General features: G+C 35.7%; 1 protein-coding gene across 8 annotated transcripts in view; it reads left to right on the forward strand.

The window, feature by feature from the left end:
- The window catches only part of STAG2 (stromal antigen 2), a 138,897-nt gene extending 117,413 nt beyond the window's left edge, over window positions 1-21,484 (forward strand). For 5 of the 8 annotated variants that reach the window (XM_047765856.1, XM_047765852.1, XM_047765854.1 and 2 more), the window contains exons 27-34: window positions 2,127-2,275; window positions 3,609-3,737; window positions 7,746-7,969; window positions 10,337-10,526; window positions 10,617-10,727; window positions 14,029-14,155; window positions 15,390-15,467; window positions 19,555-21,484. In XM_047765856.1, coding sequence (XP_047621812.1) covers window positions 2,127-2,275; window positions 3,609-3,737; window positions 7,746-7,969; window positions 10,337-10,526; window positions 10,617-10,727; window positions 14,029-14,155; window positions 15,390-15,467; window positions 19,555-19,578 — 1,032 coding nt within the window. In that variant the 3' untranslated portion in view covers window positions 19,579-21,484. The remainder of the gene's footprint in view (window positions 1-2,126; window positions 2,276-3,608; window positions 3,738-7,745; window positions 7,970-10,336; window positions 10,527-10,616; window positions 10,728-14,028; window positions 14,156-15,389; window positions 15,468-19,554) is intronic. The other 3 variants (XM_047765857.1, XM_047765859.1, XM_047765858.1) reach the window with 1 other exon arrangement.
- The last annotated feature ends 289 nt before the right edge of the window (window positions 21,485-21,773 follow it).

Below are 21,773 nucleotides of genomic sequence, written 5' to 3' on the forward strand. Positions count from 1 at the left end.
CTGTGAAATAACAGCTGTTCACTATAGAAAGTTTAGAAAATATTCTAGGAAAACTAGAAAAAAATACAACTTACCCTTAATTTTTTTCACTTAGCAATGTTTTAATTTTTTTTTGTTTGTTTCTTTTTGTCTTTTTAGGGCCGCACCTGCAGCATATGGAGGTTCCCAGGCCAGGGGTCGAATCAGAGCTGTAGCTGCTGGCCACAGCCACAGCAACACGGGATCTGAGACACATCTTCGGCCTACACCACAGCTCAGAGCAATGCTGGATCCTTAACCCACTCACTGAATGAGGCCAGGGATCGAACCTGGGTCCTCATGGATGCCAGTCAGATTCATTTCCACTGAACCATGACGGGAACTCTTTTTTTTTTTTTTTTTTTTTAATGGCTGTACCTACAGCATATGGAAGTTCTCAGGCTAGGGGTCAAATTGGAGCTGCAGGTGTGGTCTACACCACAGCCATAGCAACACAGGATCTAAGCCACATCTGCAAGTTAACATTACAGCTTGTGGCAGTGTCAGGTCCTTAACCCACTGAGCAAGGCCAGGGATTGAACCTGCATCCTCATGAAGACATCAGGTCCTTAACCCACTGAGCCACAATGGGAACTCCACATTTTATTTATAATAGCCTTCCTAATGTTTTTATGCCTCTGTAAAATCTTATTTCATTTTACAAATATAAAAGCTCTGGAGTTCCTGTCATGGTGCAGGGGAAACGAATCTGACTGGAAACTATGAGGTTGCAGGTTCGACCCCTGGCCTCGCTCAGTGGGTTAAGGCTCTGGCATTGCTGTGGCTGTGGTGTAGGCCAGCAGCTGTAGCTCTGATTATATCTCTAGCCCAGGAACCTCCATATGCTGTGGGTGTGGCCCTATAAAGACAAAAGACAAAAAAAAAATCATACTGTGTGGTCTATTTTGAAATCTTGAATTTTTCATATTAATAAATCCTGAACACTTTCCTGCCGTTAAGTACTTTCCTCTGCATTTTTTAATGACTGTGTAGTATTCCATTTTATAGAGGAACTATAATGTAACCAAGCTCTCTTGCTTGATGTTGAGGTCTTTTACAATTCTTGCCCTTATAAGTAGCACTGAAACAAACATTTTTGTACCAATGTATTATACACATATATTACTATTATCATTCCTTTCGGATAAAGTCCGATCATTACAATTGCTTTTGTCATAGGACATGAAAATTCTAAAACTTTCACTACAGGTTGCCAGAAGGATACCTCAATTTACGTCCCCAGCAGATTAGTACTCGTTGCACTGTATATCGGTTTTTTGTTTGTTTGTTTTTGGCCACACCTGCAGCATGTGAAAGTTCTGGGCCACAGCAACGATTCCAGCCACTGCAGTGACAATGCTGGATCCTTAACCTGCTGTGCCACAAGGGAACTCTGCATTGTATTCTTAAGTAGTAGCCATTATCTGTTGAAGACTTTCACCTTTTGATAGTTGAAAATTTTTATTTTTTTTTTCGCTCACTTTATGATAAAACTTCTTGATGTGAAGATAATACCAGCAGAAAAGAATTCTGTCTAAACTAATCTAAAGAGTTTATAATGTCAATAACTACCTCTAGTCTGAGTATATAAGTGCTGCAATTTTGGTCATTTGTATCATGCTTTTAAAAATCCATGTTTTAGAATAAATGCAATGCCTCATTTATAGAACATCAAATGTATTTTAAATATAAAATGTATTTTGGGAGTTCCTGTCGTGGTGCAGCGGAAACAAATCTGACTAGGAACCATGACATTTTGGGTTCGATCCCTGGCCTCACTCAGTGGGTTAAGGATCTGGCGTTGCTGTGGCTGTGGTGTAGGCCGGCGGCTATAGCTTGGATTAGACCCCTAGCCTGGGAACCTCCATATACCACAGGTGGGGCCCTCAAAAGACCAAAAAAAAAAAAAAACCAAAACTGTATTTTGGGAGTTCTGGTGGCTCAGCAGGTACAGCATTTGGCTGTGGTACAGGTTCATTCCCTGACCTGGAAACATGCCGTGAGTGTGGCCCAAAAAAAAAAAAAAAAAAAAAGTGGTATTTTAAAATTAGGTATTAATAATACATAATTATTTAAAAATTTAACATGCTTTATTTCTTTCCAAACAGCTTTTTAATGAAATGATACAGGAAAATGGCTATAATTTTGATAGATCATCCTCAACTTTCAGCGGCATAAAAGAACTTGCTCGACGTTTTGCTTTAACTTTTGGACTTGATCAGTTAAAAACAAGAGAGGCCATTGCTATGCTACACAAGTAATTTCCAAATATTTTATTCAGCTCTCCTGTTCGTTAATCATGAAGGTTTTTTGTATCTTGCTCTTAAACAGAATAACCAAATTCAGTTGATCTTTATTACTTTATTTACAAATCTATGACATGTCTCCTTTCTTAAGAACCAGTTGTAGTGCTGTCTCCATTGACACATGAATTGGGACTAAAACATCTTTCTTTTATAGAAAGTCTTTGCTTTAATTAAAACCATACAAAATTTTTATAAATTATGTGAAGAAAAGCAACATATACATCAGGTATTATAAAATCTCTTTTAACAGTTTTTGTCACATTATCTCACTGCTAGGTAGAGAAATTTTTGAGATGTGATTCCTTTCTTTCAAGTTTTCTGTTTTTGGTCCTATTCTCTGTTTTGTAGCTATCTTTTCTTGTGTTCTGAGCCACAACCTTTACTCTGTCTGCATGTTTCCTTTGCCTTATCAAAACTGGAAATCATCTGATTTTATTTTAGGCACATAATTTAGTGATCAGTTTTACTTTTAAGTATGAGTGCATTTTAGAGCTCTAACATAACAAACACATGGATATTAATGCCCTTTGTCTCTTTATTGTGAATAAAGAGGCTTGCCTTTGGAAAAATCAAGAGGCTTTAACTTTGTTTCATTGAAAGCCCTCTTTTATTTGTGTCTTTTAAAATTCTTATTGCTTACTTAGTTATGAAAGTGTTAAATGACTCCCTTCAGAAATTATTCTGCTCTTTGAGTTAGTCCCATACTTTCCTCAACTTTAATTCACTCTCTCCTTTTCACTTTGCTCTAAAAGTCTCAAATTTCTTTGTATGCTTTTTAATACTTTGGATGGTAATTTTAGCTAATGCTTAAGGGCCACACATGTAGTAATTATTTTAAGAAGTAATAACATTATTTACTTCATATAATATCCTTATTTCTTTCCTCCCTGGTTTAATCTGGATTTTTTTTTTTAGTCATCGTTTTGATAGTCTGTAATGTTGGGTTGTTGTCTTGATTAATAGAGGTATTTGTTGTTAAATGTAGTTAAAATAGGTCCTGAGTAGAGTTTAATTTTTGAACTTTATTCTTAAACGAGTCTTTAATCATTATAAGTTAATCCCCTGTGTTATAGATCTCCTTTAGGTCTTAAAAAATGCGTAACATTTATTGATCATTATGTGAAAGAATTTGGGTTCTCTGCAGAGAACTGAGGAAAGAATGTAGATATACCAAACCACGTTTGAAATAAAAGACCAGCTGTGCTGTGTGTATGTGTGTTTTAGAGAAAGTAACAGTGGTATAAAATGTAAATATATTTACATTTGTCTTTGTTGTTGTTGCAGAGATGGCATAGAATTTGCTTTTAAAGAGCCTAATCCACAAGGAGAGAGCCATCCACCTTTGAATTTGGCATTTCTTGATATTCTCAGTGAATTTTCTTCTAAACTACTCCGACAAGACAAAAGAACAGTGTATGTATTTGCTAGAAATACTCTATTTAATTTTGTTTTGGAATTCTTTATTTTATTTTATTTTTTTGGATTTTTTTTTTTTTTGGTCTTTTTAGGGCCACACCTGTGGCATATGGAGGTTCCCAGGCTAAGGGCCAAATCGGAGCTACAGCTGCCAGCCTGTGCCACAGTTATAGCAACTCGGGATCCAAACCGCGTCTGTGACCTACACTACAGCTCACGGCAACGATGGATCCCCGACCCTCTTGAGCAAGTCCAGGGATCAAACCTGCTTCCTCATGGATCCTAGTCGGGTTCGTTAACCACTTTTTAGGGCCGAACCCGCGGCATAGGGAGGTTCCCAGGCTAGGGGTCCAATCAGAGCTATAGCTACTGGCCTACACCAGAGCCACAGCAACGTAGGATCTGAGCTGCGTCTGCGACCTACACCACAGCTCTTGGCAACGCCGGATCCTTAACCCACTGAGTGAGGCCAGGAATCGAACCTACAACCTCATGGTTCCTAGTCAGATTCGTTTCTGCTGTGCCTTGATGGGAACTCCTGTTTTGGAATTCTTAAAGATTGTTGTACTTGGTATGTCTCTCATGTTAGATTTGTAGGATTGCATTAATGCACTAAAAACTTTGTAATTTGTATAATTTAAGGATTATAACTGTTTTATGCATAATACATAATTTTAGTTCTGTGAGTGCCTTACCAGTTAGTTATGGCTTTAGGGGTATAACTGGAATGCTTCGTGTATTCTTATTTGTGTTCTTTGCTTATAACCAAGGAAGGAGCATTTAACAGACAGTAATATCACTGATCCATCAGGAGCATATTGGTCTGTTCTGAGTTGTGATTACACTGAAAAGTAGAAATGTGTCTCTCCCTTCCTACCCCTCCTCCCCTTTTATCTTTGTACTTTCGCTAGTAGTCCTGTCCTCACAGACCATTTAAACAGGTTATTTTTATGGTGTGTCTCCTAAAATGGTGGCTTACATTCTGAGAGCCCAACAAATGGAATTAAAGTTTCAAGATCTTCTTTCACCCCCATCCCACCCCCAACCCAAAGCTTTGAGGTATAAAAGGACAGAAGAATATGAATAACTCATAGTATAGACAATGTCTTCTGAAAGTCCACCAGTATTTTGCATTTAAATATTATATAGATATTTTATGAAATTCTAAAGCAGACAAAATTAATCTATGGTGATAAAAATCACAATAATGGTTACTTCTAGGGCTGGAGAAACTTAATGGGAAAGGGGATACAGGGTATTCTTTCTAGGGTCATGGAAACATCCTGTATCTTAATTATAGATGTATGGGTTATGTGGTTGTGTTCATTTGTAAAACTGATCCAACTTTATTCTTAATTTCTGTGCATTTTATTATATATGAATTTATCCCAGTTAAAAATTTCATTGAGACTAATTTTTTTTTTGTCTTTTGTTGTTGATGTTGTTGTTGTTGTTGCTATTTCTTGGGCTGCTCCCGCGGCATATGGAGGTTCCCAGGCTAGGGGTTGAATCGGAGCTGTAGCCACCGGCCTACACCAGAGCCACAGCAACGCGGGATCCGAGCCGCGTCTGCAACCTACACCACAGCTCACGGCAACGCCGGATCGTTAACCCACTGAGCAAGGGCAGGGACCGAACCCGCAACCTCATGGTTACTAGTCGGATTCGTTAACCACTGCGCCACGACGGGAACTCCGAGACTATTAATTATAGAAATACAAGTAAAAGTAATAAAAAAACATTTCTCACCTAGCGGATAAGCAGAAATTTAAGAAATCTGATAGTGCCAAGTATTGCCAGGGATGTGGAGCAGTGGAGACTTTTGGATATTACTAGTGGCAGAGTACATTGATGCAGGATCATTTTGTGGAAATATTTGGCAATGCTTAGTAAAGTTTAAGGTTAGCCCTACCTCATGGTCTAGTAATTCGAGTCATAGGTAGATACCCTAGAGAAACTCTAAAAGAATTTGACTAAATACTCAAACTGTCAGCTAGAAAATGGGATCAATAGATAGATAAACAATGGAATGCTATACTGTGGCCAAAATGGTTAGATTTTTTAAGAAATAAACAAGAGTTCCTTAATTTTATTAAAAACCCATTTATTGTTCAAATTTCTAGTAGTCTCAGATGTCATAAATGGCTTTTATTTTTACAGTTCATTTGATTTAATTAGGATTTAAATAAGATTCACACAGTCCAACTGATCTGCTTTTAAAATCCTTAAAAATTTTTTTCATCTTTATTGAGGTATAATTGACAAATAGAACTGTAGTATCTTTAAAGTGTACAACATGATGAATTAATATACACATATATACACACACATTGTGGAAGGATTCCCATAATCAAGTTAATTAACATTTAGCACCTCACATATTTATCCGTTTCTGGATCAGAATACTAATCTCCACTCTTCAGCACCAAACAGTATGTTTGTAACTGATAGATCCTTTCTCTTTAATAGTGTTCAAAACTGGTAGTTCTGAATTGATTTGCATTAGCTGTTATTATGACAGCAAAATTTGGGTTGCAGTTTACATTTAGTTGATGAAAATTTTGTTCATGTATTTGAAATTTAATTTAAATAATAAACACTGAACCTCTGTCAGAAGCTTGAGATTTAAATCATAGTTACACTGCTTTCTCATTTTTATGACCATGGATATATTAACTTTTCTTTTTTTTCTTTTTTGTCTTTTTAGGGCCGTACCTGCAGCATGTGGAGGTTCCCAGGCTAGGGGTCCAATTTGAGCTACAGCCGCTGGCCTACACCAGAGCCACAGCAATGCAGGATATGTCTGTGACCTACACCACAGCTCACTACAATGCTGGATCCTCAACCCACTGAGGGATCAAACCTGCATTCTCATGGATACAAGTCGGTTCCTTAACTGTTGCGCCCCAATGGGAACTCGTATATTACCTTTTCTTAACCTTTCTGTTCTTATCTGTCAAATGGAGAGAATGTTTCCCTCACAAGATTCTAGGAATAAAGCTAAAGAACCCAAGAGGAGAACATCTAGCACACAGTAGTCACACAAATGTTAGTTCATTTTTGATTGCCATATTATATATAAGCCATAGAGTGTTTGTGATACTTGAATCCAACAATAGATAGTCTATTAGGCTTCCGTAAGTTTGAAACATTTTTTGTAGGTAGGGACCTTATCTGATTCACCTTTGTATCTATCCCTATTGCCTGGGACTTAGATGCTCAAAAGATCCTAAACTGAAATGCTGTGAATTATTTAATGTGAGAATCATGATAGAGACAAAAATGCTCATCAGTATACTGTTGAGGCTGAGATTGAGTAGTGAAGTAATATGCCCTTGCTCACACAGCCAGGGGTTGGTAGAGCTAGGACTAGGACCCAAGTTGTGTGATTTTTTTTTTTGTCTTCTGTCTTTTTGTTGTTGTTGTTGTTGTTGTTGCTATTTCTTGGGCCGCTCCCGCGGCATATGGAGGTTCCCAGGCTAGGGGTTGAATCAGAGCTGTAGCCACCGGCCTACACCAGAGCCACAGCAACGCGGGATCCGAGCCGAGTCTGCAACCTACACCACAGCTCACGGCAACGCCGGATCGTTAACCCACTGAGCAAGGGCAGGGACCGAACCCGCAACCTCATGGTTACTAGTCGGATTCATTAACCACTGCGCCACGACGGGAACTCCTGATTTTTTTTTTTTTTTTAATCCAATCCTCTTTGCAGAAGTATGACTCAGGTCTGTTCTAACAAATGACCTGTACAGTTAGGATAGAATAGAGACATCTTGAGAGAGAGAACACTAATATCCTTCACTTATTTTGTATGCTTTGAGCAAGTGTGGACTATCAACCATTATTTTGTTTCATTCTAATTTACTTTTTAATTTAGCTCTAATTAAATCATTGTATGTTCTATGCAGTGTATGAGCCTTAAGATTATTAGGAATAAGCAAAAAGGAAGAAAACTATGGCAATTTAATATATCAAAGCTAATGATCTCCACTCCTTTTTAAGGTATGTTTACTTGGAAAAGTTCATGACCTTTCAGATGTCACTCCGAAGAGAAGATGTATGGCTTCCACTGATGTCATACCGAAATTCTTTACTAGCTGGTGGTGATGATGACACCATGTCAGTCATTAGTGGAATCAGCAGTAGGGGGTCAACTGTGCGAAGTAAAAAATCAAAACCATCTACAGGAAAACGGAAAGTGGTTGAAGGCATGCAGCTTGCACTCAGTAAGAGTATAGTTTATTCTCTTCATAACTTTACCAACTGAATTGATTAAGGGCCACCTTATTTTAAAATTTGAGATGTGTATTAAATGATATTTTGTACAGTGTGTCCAGTTATGTGGAAAGTACTGTTTTAAGCATTTTATACACATAAATTAGGTTTTCACAACTCTTTAGGTACATTCTCATTTTTTAGGTGAGAAAACTAGTACAGAGAAGTAACTTACCTGAAGGTCACAAAGATATTAAGTAGCACAGCCAAGCATTGTCACTCTAGAGTACTTGGTTTACATACTGTATACTCTATGCACAGAAATATGGACTCAGTATTTTAGAGCCAATTGTTAGCTAAGAGTTTAAGTGAAACAACAGATTCAGAGAGGTTCCAACTTTTAAATTTCTATCAAGAGGTCATTAATCATAAAGAACTCGATAGAAATATAAGTTGTTATCTATAATCTTAGAGGTAAGAATATATTATGACACTTGAATCTCTTAGCTTCTTAATACTGTAAGGTTGGTTCAAAATGGGCCTGGGGACTTTTACTTATATCTATATCTGATGATGGCTGTCAGCTGGGACCTCAGCTGAATTGTCTGCCAAGAACACGTTATGTGTGGACCTTTCTATGTGGCTGTTTGGCTTCCTTACAGCATGTGACTACGCTCTAAGACCAAGTGTCCCAAGAGACAAAGACTTTGGAAGCTGTCATTTTCTTAAGGCCAGAAACTGAGCATAATTTCCATCATATTCTATTGATCAAAGAATCACAGGGCCTAGATTCAAGGTGATGGGACATCATTACCCACTAGTATTTAAAACTTGATTGTCCCATGGATTGTTTTAATATAAATGCATAAGCTTACAATTTATACAATCTTACACTTGATTGGTTATATAGTCCCAGTATTCCAGTCTGGGGAGAAATCTATCTTACAGTATCTTTGACTAGTTAAAATAGTTAGGACTGATGATTTATAGAAAGTTAAAATAAATTTTCCTTCTTTTGAAAATAGTTATCAAATTAAAAGATGCGTTCCCAGGATATCACTACAAATTTTAAGAAGTTTTTCTCATCTGAACCTCTAACTTACCTGGTCTACACAGTTATCCTCCTAAGTGGCCTGTTTGCTCACTATTCTTCATATTCTTCCTTCTTTCTTTCTTCCTTCCTCCCTCCATCCCTTCCTCCCTTCCCTTCTTTCTTTTTTTCTTTCTTTCTGCCACCACAAGGCCTCTTGAGTTTCTGGGCCAGGGATGTGATCCTAGCAGTTGTGATCTTGGATCTCAGAGCTGTGGCAATGCCAGATCCTTTAGCCCACTGTGTTGGGTCAGGGATTGAACCTGCATCCTGACACTGCAGAGACACACCAATCTCATTGCACCACAATGGGAACACCTTTTTTCCCCCCAACTTTTAAAGTTTTATTGAAGTGTAATTGATTTACAGTGTTGTGGTAGTCTTCGTGATAATCTTCATATTCTCAAGCCCACTCTCCACACTCTTATCACTTACTTTGTCTAAAACATGTAACTCATCACATCACTTCCCATAAAACCTTCAGCAGCAATTCCTGTCACCTTAGCACAGCTTATAAGACTTTGTATAAATTGATTTTTTTTTTTTTTGCCTTTTCTGGGGCCGCTCCCGTGGCATATGGAGGTTCCCAGGCTGGGAGTCTAATTGGAGCTGTAGCCGCTGGCCTACGCCAGAGCCACAGCAACGCAGGATCTGAGCTGCGTCTGTGACCTACACCACAGCTCACGGCAACGCCAGATCCTTAACCCACTGAGCAAGGGCAGGGATCGAACCCGCAACCTCATGGTTCCTAGTCAGATTCGTTAACCACTGAGCCATGACGGGAACTCCCTAAATTGATTCTTGCCTTACCTTTTGCTGTCTGCTCCAGAAGTACTAGAATCTTAGTTTGAACATAAGAAATTGATGATTTTTGCAGGTCAAAAATTGCCAAATATCAGCAGATTAGTTTGGTTTGTTTAGTCATGCCTCAGTGCTTTTGCTTATGTTCTTCCTCCTGCATAGGAAACTTCACAGTCCACACAGTATCTGCTGTAATCAGAAGTCACTTCTGAACTCTGATCTCATTGATCTCTCTCACTGATCCCATTCTACCTGTGCTTCCCTCTCTTTTAGCACTTACCACAGTGTGTTAAATTGCCTGTGTTTTTCTTTCCCACGATTAGACTGAAGGGTGTGGCAGGAACTGCACCTTACATATCTTTGTATCCCCCTGTTCCAAGCACCAGCATGTGAAAGGTAACCAGATGTTGTTAACTTGAACAGGTTCTATTAGACACTTAGTCAAAATTAGTAACTAAACTTCATCACTGTTAATTTTCTTTTTCAGCTGAAGAAAGCAGTAGTAGTGACAGTATGTGGCTAAGCAGAGAACAAACACTGCACACCCCAGTTATGATGCAGACTCCACAACTCACCTCAACGATTATGAGAGAGCCCAAAAGATTACGACCTGAGGATAGTTTCATGAGTGTCTATCCAATGCAGACTGAACATCATCAAACTCCTCTTGATTATAAGTAAGTACATTTGATCATTTTCTGTACTATAACTTTATTAATTACATAGAAAAAAGTTAAGTTAAAAGAAGAATAAAATTCTCCTTGAAGCACGCAGGTAACATGGATGTTAGCTCAAAGACAACAAGAGGAAGCAAGGCAACAGCAGGAGAGAGCAGCAATGAGCTATGTTAAACTGCGAACTAATCTTCAGCATGCCATGTAAGTGAGAGTGCCTTATTGTCTGAGTCTAGGAAGTTCACTAATTCATTTTAACATATTTTAATGTGTGCCTTATCTAAAAATTTCAGCAGACTCTCTAAAGTAACTAAGCTGAAACAATCAAGGAACTAAAAATTGGTCTTTCCAACAGAATAAAAAATCCTTTTAAAGTTAAATATTAACTAGTTAGTTACAGGACCAATCTTAGGTTATCTGTTGGAAAAGTTTAAATATGAATCCTTGTTTATTTTGGTACACAGAGCTATAGCTAAAAATACAGTTTTGTTACGTCTTAATTGATTCCCTACCTTAGTTCAGGCCCTTGTCTCTCACCTGAACTGAATATTAGCTTTCTAACTCGTTTTCTTCCCTCAAATCTCCCATTTATCCTCTCACCAACCTCCTTCACTCACTCCCCCCCACCACCACCACTCCATCATTCATACTGCCATCAAGAATTGCTATTCTAGAATACAAATCTGATCATGTAACTCTTTTCCTTAAAACCTTTCTATGGTTCCCCATTGCTTGCAAGATACAATTCAAACTCCTTAGCTCATGGCATGCAAGATCTTTCTAAATATGGCCCCTGCCTATATCTTAGTATCATACCCTGTTCCCTGGCAACTGGTAAAATCATTGTAAAAGAACAAGCTCAGGTGTCACCTTATGTGAAGCTGTGGTGTCATCTATGCTCCCTTAACACTATGTATATTTGTTTCTTTAGCACTTACCACATTGTATTATAGTTTGTTTTGAATATGTCCCTTTCTCTAGACTGTGAGCTCCTTAAGGGCAGGGACCTCCTTCTTTCTTTTTAATTGAAGTATAGTTGATGTACAATATTATGTAAGTTACAATTTTTAAGGTTATGCTCCATTTATAGTTGTTATAAAATATTGATATAGTCTGTGCTGTACAGTGTAGCCTTGTAGCTTGTTTTATACATAATAGTTTGTACCTCTTAATGGGGATCACTTTCATTTCCTGTTATTACTTGGCACATAAAGTTCATTGAATGAATAAATGTCCAATGCTAAAAAAATGTAGTTTAATTTTCAAATACTTTGTTTTTACTGGAATCTGTATGAGAGTCTTATAAATTTTTATTAACTTCAGTCTCTAAAAGAAACGGCATATAAGCAGTCTTCAGATGTTTGGTACAAAGGAGGAGGATCTGATGATTCTAGTTATTTAGGTTTTTGAGTTTGAAAGCTTTGTATTTGTAACAATGTATATATTTTAATGCTGGAAGATAGTAATTGCTACCTTTTTAAAATTTATATTTCATTTTGTTGGTTTTTGAATGATGAGAATTTTAACTACTTTTCATTTGCCATGGGAGTAGTAGTCTATTTAAATTCACTCTAGTTATCTATAGTGGTCTTAAGAACTTCTTCAGACAATGTATACTTTATCACATATGTGGATTCTGATCCTAATATGTCTAATATGTTCATTCTCTATACTGTCCCTTGGTTCTGTCCCCTATTCTGTTTCTGTGGCACAGTCTCTTTAGTATATACTCTTACTTCATGCTGGATTCAACAAGTGATTTCTTAGCTTCCAACCAGTCACCAATCCAAACACCCCATAATTCTGCCATGTAATTCTTTGGTCCATATGTCTCCCCTAAAAAGATCTTTCACAATGTCTTTTTACTCAGTACCATTTATTATTATTCTTTTGTATGTAGATTGGTTGATTAAATTTTTTTCTTCCACTTTTATGCTATAATTAATATACAACACTGAATAAGTTTCGGGTGTACAGCGTAATGATTTGATCTCCATATATCATGAAATGATGACCACAGTAAGTTTACTGAACATCCATCATCTCATAGAGATACAGTATTTGTTATTCATTTTAATTCTTCTTAGAGATAAACTTCCCCAGGTGACTAAGAAATTAACATAGTTAAATGATTCTTAGCAGACGATTCTTCTAGTTTTTGTACTGTAAGTGGTCTCTTGCCTGAGACCTTGAATATTTTCTTTTTATATCAATTGTTCTGTAATGGTATCTGTCCTATAACTGGAAATACTTCCAAATTATCTCTCTTTTTTATAGTTTACGCCACACATATATCTTCTTTATACTCCAAATGAAGTGCAGAATGGATTTCTGGTTTTCTATAACATACAGTCCCCAAAGCACACATACTTCTTTCACAGTTGGCTCCACCAAATATATAGTAAAATTGTCATTTACTATTCAGAACTCTTAGGAAATGTGGACCATTGTCAATGTTTTTATCCAGGTAGCCTGGATTAGACATCATGTCTTGTTATCTTTTAAGATCCAACATAGTATTATTTAAATTGTAAGCAAGCATTCGGTAAATAATTGATTTTTGGGGTGGAATCTTTAAATGAATGAGAAAAGAAGGGAATGTCAGCCAAACTGGGGAACAAGTCACTCTCAGTTTTACTGTTATGTTGATTCCATTATGCTGATCTGGGCTAATTTGTGAACTTGAAATTTGAGTTTATTCTTTATGTGATAAACAAAATTTTTGGTCTTAATTTTTATTTTACTTTTCTATATATGTCTTAAGTTTTGAGTTTCATAGGACACAGAGGGCAAGTTTCAGCATAAATGTTGCTCATTTCTTCCTGAAGCAGAATTAATCTCTTCTTTCAGTGTATCTTTATAGCACTTAATGCATATTTCTCTTGCAATATTTATCATACTTTGTCATAATTAATTTTCTCTGTTTCCCATAGTAGAATGTGAGCTCCTTGAGGGCAGGAACCATGTCTTACTCATCTTTTATTTTGCATCTGTAGGTCACAATAGAAGTCTGGCACATATTAGGCATTGTATAAAAATGAGTGAGTGCCTGGTACATTTTAGGTAGTGAGTCAGTGAATGAGTGATTATAAAATTAACATTATAGATTAATGAAAATATATGTATTCTGAAAGTGTCATTTCTTTGGTCTCTGTTTTATATTTGTTTATTAATTTATATCCTGCCTACTTTCAAAAAGGATTTGAGGTATCTTATCTGTTCCCATGTGGGAAATTCTCATTGAACTTTTATATAGGATGTCAGAACTATCAAGCTAAATGTATTGAAGTAACGTAGAATAAACATGACCCCTTAGCATTTTTAGACGAGTGGACATTGGGGTTTTGACATCATTGATGACATGATCAATGCCTAATCATTTTCCCTGACCTTTAATTCCATCATTTTCCATTATTCTTGAATATAGAGAGCCACATAGTTGCTGCCAGTACATTAATAGTCATAACTTTGGTTCTGATCTTGACCTTGTTTTGTATTTCTCTAGTCGGCGTGGCACAAGCCTAATGGAAGATGATGAAGAGCCAATAGTTGAAGATGTTATGATGTCCTCAGAAGGGAGGATTGAAGATCTTAATGAGGGGATGGATTTCGACACCATGGATATAGACTTGGTAAGACAATGATTTCTGTAAGATTTTCAATTTAGATCTTTTGGAAGTTAAGTTGGATATTTACTATAGGAAAGAAATACTTGCCATGAAAAGTAAGTTTTGCAAAATTAAGTAAAATAGTTGCCAGGAGTTTAGCTATTTGAGATGGGATTGAGAAAGAGGGTGAGGTTGGTGAGGGTTTAAGATGATAAACTTTTAGATTAATTTGGGGATGTTTGGATTTAAAGGCTATATCTTGCTTAATAGTATATTAAGCATAATATCACTTTATAATTTGGCATTTATTTACTGTTATGAAAATAGTACATTATTAATATGAGACCAATTTCCATATCAGATAATAAAGTAAAATACTTACACTTGGAAGTTGAATATATATAAGGGTATATTATTTAATAATTACATCATATATATGATTTTATATATGTGTGACATATATATAGTTAGGGCTTTATCATATACAAAATGCTTCTACATGTTTCAGCTCATTCAACTCTGTGAGGTAGGTTGGAGGGATTGAAGATGTTGAAGCTTACACAGCCTTTCCAAGGAGACAAAACTAGTAAGCAGTACAACAGACCTATTATAAGCCAGGCCTTCTGATCGTATTTCTCAGTTTATCTTGGTGTATTCTCCTTAAAGGGAAGAAATTATTAAATATGGCTTGTCTTTAGAATAGTATGATTTGGTGCCTTTAGAGGAAAGCAAGTTGAGGGAGACTTTTTTTTTTTTTTTTTTTTTTTTGCTTTTTAGGGCCACACCTGCAGAGTATGTAAGTTCCCAGACTGGGGGTTGGATCAGAGCTACAGCTGCTGGCCCACACCACAGCCACAGCAATGCCAGATCCAAGCCACATCTGCAACCTACACCACAGCTCACAGCAGTGCCGGATCCTTAACCCACTGAGTGAGGCCAGGGATCAAACCTGAGCCTTCATGGATAGCGGTCAGGTTCATTACTGCTTTGCCACAGCAGGAATTCCGAGACGTTTTTAAAATAAAATTAAAAAATTGGTTTTCCAGTTTTCACCTTTAAGAATAATTTTCCACAAATGAATTGCTTTTGCATTTTTAAACATTCTGTAGTTTGAATATACAGTATTTAAAGTAGTATTGTAGGGTACAGTTGTAATTACATAGACCATGTGAACACTTAATAATTTCAATTTTTTGGTTACTATTTGGCTTATTATAGATATGACAATTATCAACTTCCTTCCTTTTTTTCCTCTTAGCCTCCGTCAAAGAACAGACGAGAGAGAACAGAACTGAAGCCTGATTTCTTTGATCCAGCTTCAATTATGGATGAATCAGTAGGTTTAATTTAAGTATGCCTCAAGATTGTTAAATCAAAAGTAGTAGGCAATCCCTAAGTTTGAGGTTGAAGAGCTGGGACAGTACATTGAGGATGAATAAAAACAACTGAACAGGAGATGGGATAAAAAAAACAAGAGGCAGCCAGAAGGGATTTGAGAGGGAGGGCTTAGGAGGGCTTGTGCAGTGGTGATAACAGATTCAGTGTGCTTTTGAATCCCTGGCCAACTGGGACTTGAGTATTATGTTAAGGAATTTGGACTTTTCCTGTAGGCTTGAGTTACCTATTGAAGGATTTTGATTGGAGGAGTGGCATGATCAGAACTGTGTTTCAGAAAGATTTCCTTGGATAGAAGGAGTGAGAGGAATAATAATCATAATAGTCATAATCATGTTAAGGCATGGTGAAAAATAGAACTTGAACAAAGGCTTTGGTAATAAAAAGAAGGGGATTGAGATAATTGCTTATTTTTGGATATTGTCAATTTTATCAGTCCCTTTTGCCATATTCTCCCTAAGAATGCTTGGATCAAAATCTTGTAGTTCTGTCAGAGACACAGCTCTTTCACTGCTCCCTGACTTTGTATAAGCATTTCTCTCTGTCAGAATTGCCCCTTTCCTTTTCCTCTTAGTGAATTCTTCCTTTACCTGTGGAGTTTTTCCTAAGCTTTTTTAGATAGATACTTTATTTTCAATTCCCATAACACTTTGTATACACTTCTATTTTGATGATTACCAGATTGGTGTAGTGAAATAGGGTGTCACGTTTTGCTCAATGGACTAAACTCCAGGGAGTGATGATTTTATTATTTGAGTTTGGCCTAGCATAGTAGGTGTTTAGTTTTGTCAAATTACTAAATCAGTTAATTGCACTTCTATCTCACTTTTCAGTGTCTACCCAATTATATTCCTTCTTAATAGCTACTACCTTAAATTATTATTGTATGAGGCCTGCCTTCTGTGCCCCTATTTCTGGCACTCTCTCCTTGCCCTCTCTCATCTCATGATCTGCTTTCAGATAGCTTTTGGAAGAATTTTGACAAACCAGCTCACGTAAACACATTAATAAGGCCAGTTATTTGAACCAAAGACACTGTTTCCTAGAGAACGGGTGTAGAAATCTTTGGATAAGCCACCTTGGGATTCTTTAAACCACTGTTTATCAATCTATAATGGGCGTATGAATCATCTGGAGATCTTATTAAGATGTAGATTGTGCTTCAGTAGGTCTGAAGTGTGGCCTGACATTCTGCATCTCTAATAGGACCATAATTTGAGTAGCATGTGTGACCTAAGCCTGCCCGTAAGTCTGTAGTTTAAGTACATATTGAAGTATGTGGTTTCCCTGATAATCTAGGAATATGTATCTTCCAGTTAGTAAAATAAAACATGAAGGAAGTGATTGTGATGAGACATAAAGGGAATCTTTTCAAGCAGATGTGATGAAATGCATTAATTCAGCAGTTTGTTGGCTTGGAAGTTTGTGCAAAAATGAATAAGATCCTTCCCCTACTCTCAAAGGGCTTGTATTCTAGTCCACCTGGACTATCACTTAGAGGTGAAAGAGGGTGGAAGCTAGTATTTGAAAGCTTATGTGACTGACACTATACTAGGCATGATTCAGTTTGAGAAGTTAGCAACCTTGTAAGAAAGGTGGTGGGATCCCACTTTTACACCCAAGCAAATACAGTGACTTATTCAGAGTTATACAACTTTAATGTCAGTGTAGTAATTTGATCTGATTAAAAAATCTCATACTGCCTCTACTGTGTACTTCCCAGAACTAGAAACAGAACTTATTTGGAAGAAATAATAAGAAAAGTAATTTAGAAATTGAAATGATTAACTGTAGTCAAAATTGATATGGGCAGTTAGAGATCTCCTTATTTCTTCATGTGTTTCCTCTAAAATCAGGAAAGCTTTAGGCATTCCTTAGTCACTAGATTTGCAAAAAAGTGCTCTTCACGTTACTAAAATAGTGGAATAGCAATGTAAAAGTGTGTATATTTTTGACATTTAACATTTAGCAAAAGCTATAACCTGAGTGAAGCCAAAGATAGGGACCTAATAATTATTTGTTTTTTATAGACAGTTTTGGCATTTTCTTGTGTTAATAACTAAGAGGATAGTGGTTTTGCTGCTTCTACTAAAATTAGGAAAATGAACACATGCATCTATACCTGTAGTTTTATAGTATTACCACATGATGGCAGCAGTCACATAATTGAGTGCTCAATATCTTTAAAAGTTCAGGTATCTTTAGAAATCTTGGACCATATATATAAAGTTAAAAGTTAATACTAATTTCTTTTAAGATATATATTAAACTTTACCTCATCTCAATGATAAGAAATAGAATAACAAATTTTTCAGTATAAAAATCTACATTTGCCTTTATGTAATAGCTTATATCTTGTTTTTAGTCATGCCTGTGATGAGTCATCCATACAGTACTTAAATTGGGACTTTAAATCCTTTTATACCCAGTTCTAAGATTCTCTAATTTTAAGTGAAGTAACCCAAAGTATCCTAGTATAAATACTTTAGGTTATTACTAACTAAGTCCTAAATATATTTTTCATAACATGATACCAGAAGTGGTAATACGAAAACTCTGAACAGATCAGTTTTGGGTTTCATCTACACAAGATTCTAGATTTATGATTTAGTTAGTTTCTTATTTGGAAACAATATCAGCATTGGTTTATCCCATTGTACCAGTGGTTGTTTTGTGCTACTAGTAGGCCAATATTACCTCAGCATACCAAAGCTTACTATTAGTACTTTTAGAGTATATGCTTAAAAAATCTTGAGTTCATCTTCATGCCACACTTTACACTAAAATTGCTAATTAAGATTTTATCCTTTCATTCACCATTAGATCGTCCTTTACTCAGAGTGTTATGACTAGAAGGGATCTTTAAATATCACCTATTACCTAGGCTTCTTTGGTGGAAACATTCTAACCACCTAAACTCTGACTTTAACCAAAAAGGGAGAACCCTGAACCTTATTGGAAGGGTGGGGGGACAAGGGGTGAGTAGTGGTGGTGGTGGTCTTGGTGGATGACAGGTAAGAAATGGGATACATTAATCCTCTTCCTCTTGTTACCTTACTTGATAATTTATTGCAAGGAGCCTGCAGTCAGATATTTTCTGTCAGATACCAGAAAATAGGCAGTTCCTTGACATCAAAACAATTCTTGAGCTCTACGACTTTTGTTAAAGTGAGATTTAATTTACAAGTAAGAGCGCTTTGTAATCTCAATCTTTGCTCATTACCTCTGGCTTTAATACCAGTTTTCCTTTTTTTTTCTTTTTTTTCTTTTTTTTACTAGCTCATTACAGTATTTTAAAATACTACTTGTCATAGTAAGTGCTGGAATTTTAATCAAAGAGCCTAATTTTTAGTATATACAACTAAAAGATATTTACATTGTTGTTGGATATTTTTGATCTACATGTTCAAATGCCTTTTTAAAAACTAGCCACTTCATAGTGCCGGTGACTAAGTTTGTCAGACATTCTTTTTTTTTTTTTTTAATTTTATAGCCACACCTGCAGCATATGGGAGTTCCCAGGCCAGGGATTGAATCTGGGCCACAGGGTGGTGCAGCATTGTTGGATCCTTTAACCCACTTCACAGGGCCAGGGATCGAACCCATGCCTCTGCAGTGACCTAAGCCGCTACAGCTGAATTTTTAACCCACTGTGCCACAGCAGGAGCTCCTTGCCAGAAATTATTAATGAATCTGTGACAGAAGTATATATGTTCAAGAAGCACATTCATTTGTTCATTTAACAAATGTTGGATGTCTAATGTTCAGGGCATTTTCTAGGCATTAGAGGTTTGTATGAACACAAAAATGAGATATAATCTCTGCTTTTATTTATGTTTGTGAGTTAAGGTCTGATGTTATATGGTAATGTTCATTATAATTTTAGAATTATATATCTGAAGAGAGGGGAGTTTTTTAGTGTTTTTTAGCATGTTTTTAAACTTAGTATTACAAGGTATTAATGTAATATATTATGAAGAAAAGAATGACAATTTTAACGAGATTTTTTTTTCCCTTTCTCTCATTAGGTTCTTGGGGTGTCAATGTTTTAATACCAGTACACAATTAAATCTGTGGTGAAGTCATTTTCTAAGTGGAAGAGGAAATTTTAAAATAAAGTGTGGTAGATACAGTGAAATTCTGTACAGATTTTTCTCTAAGGAGAATATGATGTGCTTATGCTTACCAAGATCAAGTGCATTGAGGGGCAGTTTTGTTTGCCTGAAAAAAGTAAAGGACAAGTAAACAATTTGATGATAAGCTACAGTTTTTCTTAGAAAGTAAATATTTTATTTATGCGCTGTTAGTTGGCTTTTGAATCAATTATTTCATGCTTTTTTTAAAAAAAGAAAATATAACAATCTGAAGAGGCATTTGGTACAGACATGAATCCTTTCACATTTATTTACTGGGTGTACTAAGTAATGCTGACCTCTGCTGGATTTCTGTTTACATCCAAGAATCAAAGTAAAGGATGAATTTATCCCCATACCCTGAAATTATAAGATAGAATTGTTTTTAGCATTCTAAATTTAAATGCTTAAAATAGCAATCAACAAAGGTTTCTTTTAAATATTGTAATTGTGGAGAAAAGTAAACTTATAAGCAGAACTTTTACAATTTTTTCATCTAAAATGTATTTTAAGATATTTTTAAAATCCAAGAGCTTCTCTATACTTTTCAGAAATACCCAGATGCAGTGAACTGCCAGAAGGTAACCAGTGTCCAACATGCTTATCCCATTATCAACCCTGAAAGTTTGCTTGTCCTTTAAGATAAAAAATGTAATGTTGTGATATTCCTTCCAGTAGTGCCACTGTATTTTGTCTCCAAATAAAAGAAGCTTATTGTAGTATGTTTGCAGAAAAATTCTAAACAAAAATTATACAGCTTATTAGAGTGTGGGAATAGGGATCTAAATTTTAAATAAAACTATATATATATATAAATTGGTGCTGATTTTATAATTGCGCAGTTTGTTTAGTTTTTTCTTACTTTTAAATTCCAACTTAAAATTATGAGGTTTCAGAAATATATTGAAAGTTTAACAATGTTTAAAAATAGAAAAGCATGAATGTTCATGCTTTAAAATGATTTTTAAATTTGTATTTTATATTGTTTTATCTATCTGTCTTTGCAAGCAGTCTTCAGGTTAAAGATACTTCTAACAGGTTACAGTACATTTCCTCTGTATGTAAATTAGATGGGATAATAGAATTCATAACCCATAATATTCTTTGAAAGCTAAGCTTTAAACTTCATTTTATGTCCTTTCACAAATAAATTAGTTTAAAACAGAAAGTGGCTACTTGCCATTTTGACATCAACTCATTTTGCGAGGCTTAGGCAGCTAGACATCTTTTAAAACAAAATATTAACTTATATTACATGTGTATCTATCTTTTGTCAGTCGTCTCTCAGTTCTTGAGGTATATTATTTTAATCATTCCATGCCTTAATATGCTTGCAATACAGGAATATCTTCAGATGGGTGAATACCAAAAGGCTTTCAGTTCTTAGAATCAGAAATCAACAAGCATTGGGCTGTGGTAGCCAAAAACCATAGGTTAGCTAAAAGGTCATGATAAAATACAATTATTTTATTAAATCATGGTTAATAACAAAATCAAACTTGTCTAACAGATTTTTCCATCAACAAAAATTGTTATGTGCAAAAGTATTGCCTATGTTGTTTTTCACACCACTGCATTTACTAGAACTGCTGAGAGGACTGTATATATGATTTTTAAACCTAAGTTGATTTTTTTTTCTCACTCTCGAAAGGAGTACTTCTTTGTGAAAGCAGTTCTTACAGCTTTGTTTTCAACCAGCTAAAAATGTTTTATATATTACTCTAACCTGTTGTCCTCCACATTCTATTGTCCTAATTGTACTGTTTTCTGATTTGTATTTATGTCTTGAGACAGTAACTTTTTGAATAAAAATAAACCTACAGTATGTTGTATGTTTTATCTTTTGTAATTGAAGGAGGAGGGTGGCTATAAATGGTTTAGAAAAAGTGTACTTATTATCACATATTTTTACATGTTTAGATGGGAATAATTTATAGAAAACATTGCCATTTTATATTTTTAATAAATCTTGTGTATTTTTAAATGAGACTAAATCCCTAATTGGATATTACTTTAGAAACCTGTGACCATTATTACTTTAATTTTTATCTGGTATGACATATGCTTTGTAAGATATCTGCATTATTCATCCAGTGTACATTTGATTGCCCATT

The sequence above is a fragment of the Phacochoerus africanus genome, chromosome X, assembly GCF_016906955.1.
Source record: "Phacochoerus africanus isolate WHEZ1 chromosome X, ROS_Pafr_v1, whole genome shotgun sequence".
Taxonomy (NCBI): Eukaryota; Metazoa; Chordata; class Mammalia; order Artiodactyla; family Suidae; genus Phacochoerus; species Phacochoerus africanus.